This window comes from Sphaerodactylus townsendi, linkage group LG07 (genome assembly GCF_021028975.2).
Source record: "Sphaerodactylus townsendi isolate TG3544 linkage group LG07, MPM_Stown_v2.3, whole genome shotgun sequence".
NCBI classification, from domain to species: domain Eukaryota; kingdom Metazoa; phylum Chordata; class Lepidosauria; order Squamata; family Sphaerodactylidae; genus Sphaerodactylus; species Sphaerodactylus townsendi.
Window position 1 is genome coordinate 53,828,795 of NC_059431.1, and position 12,594 is coordinate 53,841,388.

Sequence of the window (12,594 nt, forward strand, 5' to 3'; positions counted from 1 at the left end):
ATGTAATCATTATTATGGCAGTGAATTATATTCAAACTACTGTATATATGAAGTTAGTATATCTGTAGAAAGCTTTACCAATACCAAGTGTTTTTGAACAGTATACTTTTGATAAGATAGGGGTTCTGTATTTCTTTTGTTTAGACAGGCCAAAAACCAGGCACAGAAATCTGGAGTGCAGCTTATGGCCTAGCACCGTGGTGGCGAACCTTTGGGACTCTAGATGTTCTGGACTACAGTTGGCCATGCTGACACGGCTGATGGGAATTGTAGTCCATTACATCTGGAGTGCCAAAGGTTCGCCACCACTGGTCTAGCAGGTGGCTTGGAGAAAGAGTCTCACAATGGGAAACCTTCCAAGTCTCTCAGTCCTTTGGACCCGTTACTTGAAGAAAGGTTTATGCTGCTTGACACGACCAGATGGGTGTTATTTCCTTTGAGCAGTGATGTAAGATATTGCTACCACTGCCTTTCAGTTGTTTTCTAAATGAGCACTGAAACTGAGTATGACTGTCTCTATGTAAAATGGATAACTCTTATAAATTTGAAAATATGTGCAAATTCTAGCAACAACAGTATATGACAACAGAAACAGTCTTATCTCCTGATTTAGATGATTTATAATTTTGACCTACAAAAATTTTAAACAACTGTCTTTGTTAAATATGTATAATACTCAGTCAGCTGCTTTTTGTGGGGAGAAGAATTTTGCATTTTAGTAGGCATTTGCCAGAGACTAAAAACTGTGTTTTAATAATTCAACTGCTTGCCCTTTTTATATAGACTACGTCACAAGTATGGGTCAGCTTGGTTTGTATGGACAACCCTAAAAAAAATCCTGTACCTATGCCAAATTTGGAGAAAAAAAATTGTATGTGATTTCTGGGAGATGTGAATAAAATGTGTGGAGATTTATAGCATATCTATATTATGAATAGCTCCATCTGTAGATGAGCTGAGCAGTTAGTATAAAGTTTCTTTTTCACTTAATGTTTGAGTAACAGCCTAGGATGCTGCAAAGTTCTGCTGTGTATGTTACATTTTCTTTGGCATGGATTTTGTAAATAAATTCAATTTAAAATCAACAGCTCATCTTGCAGATATACTATATTTGATGTTGCTCATATTGATTGAAGCACAACAATAATAAGATTGTTGTACTGTAGACACATCCTTGAATGTAAGTTGTTTTTGTCACACTGGGACTTACATAAAATTAGCCTCATCTTCTGGGCTACATGGATATGGCTTAGGGTTTTTGGATTGAAACAAGTTCCAGTTCCTTGTGACATATGAATGCAGACATCTGTTTAGTGGGCAGTAAACGAAGTGTGATTCACACAGGTACCTTGATTTGGATACCAGAGATCCCTGGAGTTTATATCAATTAAAGAATCCTTAATCATGGTGTGAGTGGGAAAGAAGAGAAGAAGGAACAAAGCAAGCTCAAAAATATGCCTTTTGTGGCAGATTTTGACTCTGGCTTAAATCAGAATGCAGTCCACTAAAATAGAACTGTACAACACTAGATGAAGGTGATTATTCTGGGATACTGGTTCACATAGTGTGTGTTTTTTTTAAGGGCATGGATGATATTAGATCAATACAGGAAGAAGTCAAAGCTCTTTCGTACCAAAGTTTTGTTGATTCCATTAGGAGATGATTTCCGCTACACTGAAAGTACTGAATGGGATCAACAGTACCAAAATTATCAGAAGCTTTTTGACTATATGAATTCACACCCTGAGCTGCACGTTAAGGTAACTTTGCTGAAATAAAGATTTGGTGGTACTAAGCCAACCTCTTTCTGATTTCAGTGCTTTCAATCTCATTTTTTAATTAATAAATTTTTAAAGAAAGAAAGGGTCTTGTGGAAAGAAATCTATAATGACTGCCGCAAGTTACCGCAATCTTATTCAGAAGTTCTCCCCAAGTCTTAAACACCACAGTTGACAATCAGTGGTCTTAAAACCTTTGGCATAATCTCTGCATTTAGATAGCATCTTTCGCTGAAGTGGATTCCTGAAAAAAACACAGAGGAAAGTCATGGGCAGCATGTTATAGTAGCCTTGCTTCACAGACTGTAAAGATATGAATATGTTCAGATTTTGGCGTTTATTAAGCTGGGGAAAACTTCAAGTTGTACAGAATATACAAGATAGGCTGTTGACCAATACATCATGGTTATCTTATATTCAGCCTGTATTCAAGCAGTTTACTGGTTGCCTATTTCCTAGTCAAGTTCAAGGTGCTGGTTTTTATCTTTAAAGCCCTAAATAGTTTGGGACCTTCATACCTTCAGGATTACCTTTCCCTATTCATCTCCCCAGGATTGCTTATTTATTCTCTCCATGGCCTACAAATGGTTTCCAGCCAATTGCTCTCTTGTCCCCTGTGAGGGCAAGAGCTTTTTCATTAGTGACCCTTTCTATGGTGCTGCTATAATCTTGAGATGACAGATCCTAAGTCTCCTGCGAGATTCCCTTTTTTCCTAGATTCTAGTGGGCAAGACTCTGGTAAAACAGATTTGTTCTGCTAGGCATTACATTGTGCATGGCTGAGGCCAATTTTCCATCTTATCAACAGGGCCATCTGGTTTTGATAGCAGTCTGGGATGTAGATTACTGGTGCCTACCAATGATGTTTTATTTTGAAGTCAGAATATTTTATCTTTTATTTTAAAGATTTGGTATGATTTATCATTGTTGAATTATTGTTTATAATAATTGGACCCAGGGTTGGGGCAGAGTGTAAGTCTAAAATGAAATACATTACTTACTTGCCGCTTACATTCATTTCACGCACTTCACGCATCGCATTGCCATTACTTACATTTCTACTTACCATTTCACTTACTTTCACTTACTTATTTATTTGGCTGACTTGCTTATAATCACTTGGCCCACGGGGCTCTTGGGCCAGTGTAAAATGTCTAGCTACTCTTGGAGCCCTAAGCTTTGTAAAGTAAGAGGGATGGGATTATAAATCTGCAAAATTAAATAATAGAAAATTTAGAGAAAATAAAGATTTTAAATTTAAATACATAATTGTTTAAATTTGTGTTTCCCAATGGGAAGGAGAATTCTGGTTTGCAAGAAATAGCATTAAAGAAGAGTTAAAATTTATCCATTTTCTCTAGGTTTGCCAAGCAAAGTTCACAAAATGAAGGGATCTGTGAAATAGAGTAGTTCTCCGTATTGAATTTATTTAACCTAGAATGACTTTGCAGTTCATGTAAAAGTTAGCCGGTGTTTTACATGCTGAGACTTGCTGTTTTCCAAAATGTCTGGTTTATTTTCCTTTGTGTTTATGTCTTCTCTTATGTTATGTGAAATATTTTGTAAACAATGGACTAGTGCAATTTGAGTGGCTGCTCTGAAATTAAACTAGGTAAACACAAGATTCTGAGATTAGTTTTCATTTGTGGTTACTTTTGCTAGCTACTTTATCCAACTTGAAGAACTTGTGCTTATCATGGCATTTAAGCAGTCCCACAAGGCACTGTGCAGTTAGGGCCATGGTGCAAAACTTTCAAGAGCTCTGATGAGAATGGAAAGTGCTCCTACCTCTCCCTGGGCCATCTAGATTGTATCTAGTGACCATTTGTTGAAGGGCACAGACAAAACATTGTGTCTTGTTTTGTTCTGAAGCCATAGGTGTCAGCCGAATGAAAGCTTTTGTATGTTGTGGTGAATTTCTGAGAGCATTCTCCAGAGCATTTGTTTCTTCAGTTTGCAATTGTATCCCAACCTGTTTCTTTGAAAACTCATATCGCAGTGATATAAAGAGGCTTGCTGATGAAGTGTTTTCTGAACTCGTAGGACAAATTGTCTACATAAGGTGTAAGCAGAGATCTGCAAGGCAGGGAGAGGTAGGACAGAGAGGTTGGCAGGTCTGTCAGTCCACCTCCCTTCCTCGGTATACTGTTTTGCCTCGTTATTTCCTTACGATATAACCAGAGCTGTTCTTCTGTGGCTTATTTGTCATTTCCAGCTCAGCTAGCATCTGCCATTGAACCCAATGTACAGTATTCCTGAAGGGAAAAAGGCACAGTAGACCATGTTCCTTCCCCTCAGGCCAAACTCTTTGAAGTGTGCATAATTGAGTCCCACTCTGTTCTGTTCCCCAGGCAAACAATCTAAAGGTTCCCTGTTCTTGACTGGAACAGAGTGGGAGACACATAAGCAAGGTGTAACAGTTCAAAACAAGGTGTAACAGTTGCTTAGAAGAAATGAGACCCTAACTCCTCCCAGGGTCTAACTAAGATTAGGTACTTTCTTTTATTCTTTCTTGGCTCCTTGCAAGAAAGTCCACTTCCTCCTGCTTCCTCCTGGTTCTTTCAGTATTTTGTCTGGATTCTATTTTCTGTTGACACCTTAACTGTATGTTCTCTAGACTATCTACACTTTAGTCTATGCACCATAGACGTAACAGATTTTTGCAGCCTTCCAACTCCCTAGGCACCTTAAACTGACTGAGCTATACAGGGGGATTGCTGGGTAATTAAGGAAGACTACCTCTAGGGAAATTTCTTAAAGGGACAGGGTCTGACTAAAATTCCCTCCCTTAGAACACTGTACAAGGAACTGAACCCATGCTCGCTATAGGGAAACTTAGACTTAATAAGGAAAATAACAATAGCTTATCTGGGGGCATGACACACTCCAACAGACACGTAGCACCAAGGGGGTGAATGTGGGGTGCACCAGGCATGTGCCGGTGTGGGGCATGGCAGGGGTGCAGGGTGCACGCATGCCCCGGGCACAGTTCCCCCTTGCTCCGGCCCTGCACTCCAATCATGGACATGAGATCCACTCTTTCCTTGCTGATACACTTAGGGTCTGTTCTTAGATGACAGATAAAATGAATTCAGGAATGGAATGAGTGAAAAAGTCCTGTACTGTTTATGCCTTAGAGTTGAGTTATTTCAAACATGAGTTGTTTCAGATATGATGGACTGCTTAGGTTCTAGCACAGTATGAAACAAAATAGGTTGTTTAGATAGCATGTGCCAGCTACCAAATTCTAAAGATTTGTGATTTCCAGTTTATTTCTGATTTTGATCTTAGCCCACAATTTGTCAGGAGATAATAAGCAATAAAGAACTAAGGGAACGAAAGAAATGTCAAGTCAGTATGGAGCAGAGGAGAAAGGACATAGAGTAGGCCATCCCAGAGCTTTATTGGAATCAATAAACTTTTGCTAATTAAAATTTGTCTTTTAAGGGTAAAAATGTTCCAATTGTGTGCAATTGAAATAATTTAGGACTTGTTTTCTTCAGGCTCAATTTGGGACTCTGTCAGATTACTTTGAGGCACTACACAAAGCTGGTGGTTTGAATGAAAAGAAAGGTAATTTAGTGTTTCCTGTTCTGAGTGGTGATTTCTTCACATATGCAGACAGAGACCACCACTACTGGAGTGGATATTTCACATCACGACCCTTCTACAAACGATTAGATAGGATTTTAGAGTCATATTTAAGGTAAGTGAAGTCAGCTTGAATATCATGCTCTGATACTGCAATATAGCCACATAACCCACACCTTGGAAATATTAATGTCACGTTTGTTTCAATAGAATTTGGCAGCAGACTGCAACTTTATCAAAGAAGCAAATTTTAGATTTTAGTATAACCTGAAGATAATGAATTAGACCCATAGCATGATGATGGAGATAGAATGCTGTATTTTAATAATATGCTGTTTATTTGGTTGTTGTTTTGGTTGAAATGACATTTAGTTTGTTTTTTGAGTTCACAAATCACTAAGGTGAGCCTTCACAGCTTTGTACCTAGCTCCTCCATACCAATATTCTCCTCTCACATCCTTCCACCATATATATATTCATCTGCTAGAAAGAACAGTATAGGGATGTTGACACCTACTTTTTAAAGCCATAAAGAAAAACAGTTGGCACTACCTTTTTAATAGCTCTGTCTTCTGGCCTATTGAATCAAACAATTGCTCTTGCTTGGATTGGAACACCTCATGACCATTCTTCCTGCCTCCCAGGATGAAGGAGCCGGGATACGTTCTCCAGGCTACTCTTCTACTGTGGGTCTAGCAAGACCCCAAGAGATGAAAGGTAGGGTAGTGGATATCAGCTCTGATGTCTTCTAGGGGAGTCTCTCGTCAATTACTGCTGTTCCACATAGTCATGGTTAGTTTATTTTTAGTATAGTATTGCCTAGCATTAGCTGAGTTGTGCACTGTTCTCTTCAAAAGGACTCAGGGAAGGTGTGTGACTTATGCATAAGCCTTCTGCAAAATATTTAAGGTAATGTGTATTAAAAGTCAGTTCTTTAGTCACACACACAAACTACTATACAATCAGCTCACATTGAGACATACCCAGTGACCAGGCAAACTTGCCTCACTTGGACACCTTTGAATTGGACTTGACGGCCCTTGTGGTCTTTTCCGACTCTAAGTCTATGATTGCATGTAAGGTGAGTTTCTGATTGGATCACCTTGGCATTCCTTGGCCAAAGCCTTTTTGAGCGTACCCCTGTAGTGTGCACCAGTGCAATTGTCTCTATTGCTCTACAGCTGAGTTGTTGCACAGAGGTAGTGGCAGGATCCAGCAAATCTTGGATTCCCTCAGACCCATCCAAACAGTACAAACAGCTAACTGGAGTAGAACTAGTGGGTGTTCAGGCTGCACAGGGTGTACTCTGGTGTGAAAAGGTTATTTGAAACTAAAAGCAGGACAGATAATGAGTTGGATTCTATGGTATAGTCCATGAGTGTGAGAAACTCCTTCCTCCTGCAGTCCAGTTCCCACTGCACATCTCTCATGTAGCACAAAGTGCTATTCCTGTTGGTCCCCTGAACTCAGAAGGTAGCACATCGGGGTGCTACGCTGGGCAAACGGAGACTGGAAGTTCCATTCCACAAGTGGGGCTCTACTCCAAAATTGTTGGAGCCACCCCCCTTTTTTGTATTTTCCCCACCATGCTGTAACACTTAAGAGCCCAGAGGACTGCTTACACAAAAGCGAAGTTACAACTCAGCATGCAGGGAAAAAACGTGCATTCAAAAACCCTTGCTGTTTGCCCTCAGTGTGTCTTGAGCCACTACAAAGATACAGGGTAGAACATTTTGTTACTATGCACTATAACTTGTTGCTGGGGAAGACTGGTAAATGTTTATAAGCCTGATGATTACGAGGATTCAGTTTAAATCTTCCTTCAGCGGGACTTGTTATGTAATGACTTTGCATAGGGTTGATAGTAGCTGTTCAGTGAGAGTGCTGGTGAGTGTTTTGAACTTTTCCACTCTGTCACTTGAAAACCCATCAAATGCTCTTGAATTAAAACATGGAAACAGAATACGGTGCAGATGGCAGCTGAATGAATATTATATTGGAGAGAATATTTATTTTCTTTGGGAAACCTAGCTGGTCATAATGCTAAATATAAAACTGGTTGCCAAGTATCTTGGTATACCTATGCAGCTTTCTTTAGAAGTTTGCAGATGTAGTCTTTGTCTGGTTTTTGTAATTTCAACATTTACGTGGATCTTATGCAATTAGGGCATTAGAAGTAGCATCACACTACTGTTCAGTCCTTGGATATAAGTAGGCTTGTTTTTGACTACCGTTGATGTCTAATGGTATGTTGGAAACTGTTTTTATGGGGCAAGTGTTCAGTGCCTCATGTTTAGGAATGCTGCTTCTTCTATGAGTCTGTGACAAAAAGGTTGAAAAGAAAATTTTTGCACATCATAGTTGTGTGCCAGTGTGGGAGGGGAAACGCCATCTGACGCTATATGGTTCCTGGTTCTATTATTGATAATTAGTTGTTGTATGTTGGGATTTTCAGCTGTTTTTGTTGCTGTTGTTCACCACCCTGACCCCCTAGGGCAGGGGTCTGCAACCTGTGGCACTCCAGCAGGGGCTGATGGGAATTGTAGTCCATGAACATCTGGGGGAGGGTGGTCTAGAAATGTAATAAATAAATAAATTTCTGGCAATCATCTCTATCAAGAATTCTAAAAACCAGGAACCACACAATGAATACCGTCTTGTGTGCTAGGTCTACAACAGGGGTAGGGAACCTGCGGCTCTCCAGATGTTCAAGAACTACAATTCCCATCAGCCCCTACCAGCATGGCCAATTGGCCATGCTGACAGAGGCTGATGGGAATTGTAGTTCCTGAACATCTGGAGAGCCGCAGGTTCCCTACCCCTGGTCTACAAGAATCAAAAGAGACAGAACACAAAACTGTAGCAATAACATCAAAGTTAAGGTTTGTTAGAATATTTTAAGAACTATTTTGGGAGCATTTTGCTGAGAGATGGTATATAAATATTGTTAGTAACAAAAATCTCTTTTTATTCCAGAGCTGCTGAAATTCTTTACTCTTTTGCCTTGACTCAGTCCCAAAAAAATGAGAAAATGAAAGCATTTCCTTCAGTGGAGCACTACAAATTACTGACAGAAGCTAGGAGAAACCTTGGTCTTTTTCAACATCATGATGCTATTACAGGAACTTCTAAAGACTGGGTTGTAGTGGATTATGGAACTAGGTAAGGTATTTGTGGCTGGGCCAATAGCTAGACACATTGGGTTGGAACAAAATTACCATCTTCCCATGGTGATTATTGACTGCTCCTCTTCAGGCATCCAGTTTGTTCCATACAATCTCTAGAGAGTGATCTCCTTAATCCACAGGAAGCAACCCTTGGTAAATACCAGGGCTTGAGCAGGAAGAGAGAATTGGAAAAAAAATCTATTCCTCATGGTCCATTGGAGCAAACCCTCTTTTAAAATAGTTTCCACCCCCCACCCCCCATTAGAACTAGTGTAAAATGAGGGGAGAGGAAAAATACCATCGATGAACTTGTGGTCAGCTTGCATTCAGAAAAGTCTGTTTGGAAATTAATGCAAAAAGAAGGATTCTCAAGATTTATGCCTCAGGGAAGGAACAAAGTCATTTCTCCTTTATGTAGATAATAGCATTGTGGTTTCTTCACGGCAATGGAGATCTAGGTGAAAAATTAAACTCTTTAGATAATGTTTTTTGTATGTGAGAATATATTATAGAAAAATATAAATATAGTCTGTGCTTTTGGCTTGTATATCTTGTTCTTACTTTCCTGGTTATGTCCCATCCCCAAAGAGGAGGAGGAGCAAGAAGAGAAGTCTCTGGCAGAGGTAGTTTAGTGATAATCCAAAGGCAAGACTTCAATAGGTACAATTTGTGAAGGTATAGCTGTACCAAGAAAAAAAGTGGGGTGCTGTCTGGTTTCCAGGCTGTATGGCCGTGTTCTAGCAGGATTCTCCTGGACGCTTTCACTGCATCTGTGGCTGGTATTCAGAGGATGGTTTAAAGAAAGATTCTCCATTTATCGTTGTGGCTGGCATCTTCAGAGGATCTCTGAAGATGCCAGCCACAGATGCAGGCGAAAATGTCAGGAGAATGCTGCTAGAACACATAAGAAAAGCCTGGAAACCAGACAGCACCCCAGTGATTCCGGCCGTGAAAGCCTTCGACAATACAAGAAAAAAAGTGCTGCTGTTTGATATCTGGATATTTTGATGTCTGAAATTTCCTGTTTCTGCTGTTATGACCACAGTAGATGCTGGTTGTTTTTCTGATAATCAGAGATGACTAGACATGTTTCTCTAGTCCTCCAAGAGTATGCCACAGGTGCGGAAAAGATTTCTACCATCCTTACCAAATGAAGAGAATATAGCTGAAATTCTGGATAGACATAAAATATATATTTGCCAGAGTTTTATTGGCTTGGTCTTTTATACTAGTTTAAAAATATATCTAAAAGATGTTTAGTGACCAAGTTGCACATTTGGAAATATAAGTATTGCTTTGCCTGCATGTGTAGCTTGCTTATGTAGGTGCCTGTTTTGAATGTAGTACTTTCAGGTTTTGATTTGTATTTTCTGTCCGTTAGCTGCTAAATTCCCACCTAAATTGCTATTTTCCCTCATCCTTAAAATAAAAAGTGCCTGAATTTAATTTCCCAAAATTGCAGCATCTATTTTTTATTTACAGGCTTTTTCATTCATTAATGAACTTGAAAAAAATCATCATTGATTCTGCTCACATTCTTATTCTAAAGGACCAAGATATGTATAGTTACAACCCCTCAACTCCATTCTTTACAATGGTAAGTTCTCAGGAAGTAAACTGAAATCATGGTGACACAGTTTTTAGGAACTCCAGAGGCCCCTGTGTCTGTAAAGTCAGCTGTTACATGTTAGGTTTTCAGTATGAACATTCCATGTGACGGTTTTGGTGTATGATTCAGGGGAAATGTAAGGTTTTTGAATTGCTGATCTCAGAATTATTTTTTTTAATGTCACTTTCTGTGCTCAGTGTAGAGATTTCAATGAAATGCTTGGACAGGACAGTTTTCATTCCATACTTTATGGGTGATAGTGTAAGCTATTATGTACATGGATATGTCACCAGAGGACCTAATGCGTTCATTTGTGCTAATTGTATAATTTTTTGTGGTGGAGGGGCAGGAGATATGTCAGCAAACACATAGCAGTTTGGGTTGATCAGCTTATTAGTTTGTTTAACACAAGATTAATTGTGTTGACCAAAGTTAGCTGTGTTTTTAAAAAGGCATAATAGATGTTACTTAATACCTTAATTGCCTTTGTAGAAGGTGCATTATTGCAATTCATTTTAAACCACACAATGCTAAAACCAGTAAATCATGATTTAATTGGTTATTGATTTCAATGCCACTGTTATATGCAGTTGAACGGGTTCAAAGATTATATCTTGCATAAGATGCATAGTTTAAGAGTTCTGATGTACATTGGAATTGCTCTACTGTCCATGGTGCTGCAGTCCTGGGCATCCATTTTGGTGAACGAACTTACACTTTGTTTAAGTTTCATGTGCAATTAAACTGAATCTGTTTTCTATTTATAGGATGATGTTCAGTCTTCACAAGACTCCTTACCACACAAGACTGTCATAGAACTGAATATGCAGCCCAGGTAAATATTTCATTTTATTAATGCTTGGTACTATCTAGAAATGTTGAATAATTGATGCTTGATTCTTTGATTTTGATTTTTGACTGAGGGATGAAGGGGCAGTTATCAAGTACTTTGCCAGAATCACAAAACCTGAGTAGTGATTACAAGCTTTTAAAATGTGATCATACATAACATGCAGCAATTCATGGTACAGGAATTTTAGGATGCAGAGATGATGTTGGAAGGCTTAAATGCCAGTTATGTAGAATTAGCATGGTAGAAAAATCTTTTGTTTAAACAACACTTTTAAATACTTCATAAATACTAGTTTTTTCTACTGTAGGAATTGTTAAATGCAAACTACCAAAATCGCTTGTCATTCATGTTTGTGAATATATTTAGATAACCCTATGCAAACATTAGCCCACAGCTTATTTTAAATTTATGTTCTGTTTGAGAAGCAGCTGTAATAAGCAGATTTAATAAATAAGGAAAACCTGCAGGGACACGACCATGACAGGGAATGTCTTTATTGTTACATGCTAAGTATTACACATGTTAAGTATTAGACCAGAGTAAAATTGTTAATTATTGTTAAAATGGTAGTTGTTTTGTGTCTCACAAATATAATATTGCATGGATCTTTAGCTGAATTTATGATACATGCATCATCATTAGCTAAGATTCTGAAGTTGGTTTATTGTCTAGGTTCAGATGAATTGTGTCTCAAGTTTATGTTTGAAGTTCATGTAACTTACTTCCACAAATACTAGAAAAGTCAAATTAGCAACATATAGATTTTTCTTTACCTGATAGCATTTAAAATAAATTGGATCTTTTTTTTATAGGATAACAACTTTCTAACTAGCCTGAAACTGAATTAATTGTTCATTGGCTTGTGGTGCAAAAGTTGCAAGCATTGGTGTTAGAATTTTATTAATATCTGAAGTCAATCTAATTGGCTATGGTTCTGCCTGATAGCTGTGAATGAGGATAATGAGGCATCAGAAATTTGAGGTTTATCAGAGCGAGCCGAGATGAGGGCATCCATTGAAATAGAATCTGGGAAGCATATTGGATCAGGTATGTTTGGGCGTCAAGGTGGGAAGTTGCATTCTATTTGGGTAGTGATTTCCCTGACGTCATGTGCAGCCAAATAAGGAGCCCTCCACCTTCTCCGGTAGGCTGGGCTCCTCAAACCCAGCCGGAGTTGAGGGAGCTCCTTATCTGGGCAATGCCATCAGGGTAGTCACTGCCTGGGGTCAAATATGAGCTCCTCCTCTGGTTCTCTTGCTTAAGTCAAACTCCAGCCGGGAGGTGGAGGGAGCTCCTTATTTGGGCAGTGACTCCCCCTGATGGCATTGCCCAAATAAGGAGCTCCCTCCAACTCCGGCTGGGTTTGAGGAAGCCCAGCCTGCCGGGAGGTGGAGGGAGCTCCTTATTTGGGCAATGACATCAGGGGGAGTCACTGCCCAAATAAGGAGCTCCCTCTGCCTCGGCTTCCCACCTTCGGCTTATACCCTAGTCAATATGTTTTCCCAGGTTCTGGTAGTAAAATTAGGTGCCTCGGCTTATACACGAGTCGGCTTATACACAAATTTTTACGGTATAGCATTATCCTCCATTTTATTT

At 39.2% G+C, this 12,594-nt stretch overlaps 1 protein-coding gene across 1 annotated transcript in view; it reads left to right on the forward strand.

Annotated features, from left to right (window-relative positions):
* MAN2A1 (mannosidase alpha class 2A member 1) overlaps positions 1–12,594 on the forward strand; it is a 90,752-nt gene that overhangs the window by 36,650 nt on the left and 41,508 nt on the right. Inside the window, exons 8-12 of the mRNA XM_048503361.1 lie at positions 1,583–1,760; positions 5,282–5,484; positions 8,346–8,531; positions 10,019–10,133; positions 10,913–10,980. Of these exons, the coding sequence (XP_048359318.1) occupies positions 1,583–1,760; positions 5,282–5,484; positions 8,346–8,531; positions 10,019–10,133; positions 10,913–10,980 (750 nt within the window). The remainder of the gene's footprint in view (positions 1–1,582; positions 1,761–5,281; positions 5,485–8,345; positions 8,532–10,018; positions 10,134–10,912; positions 10,981–12,594) is intronic.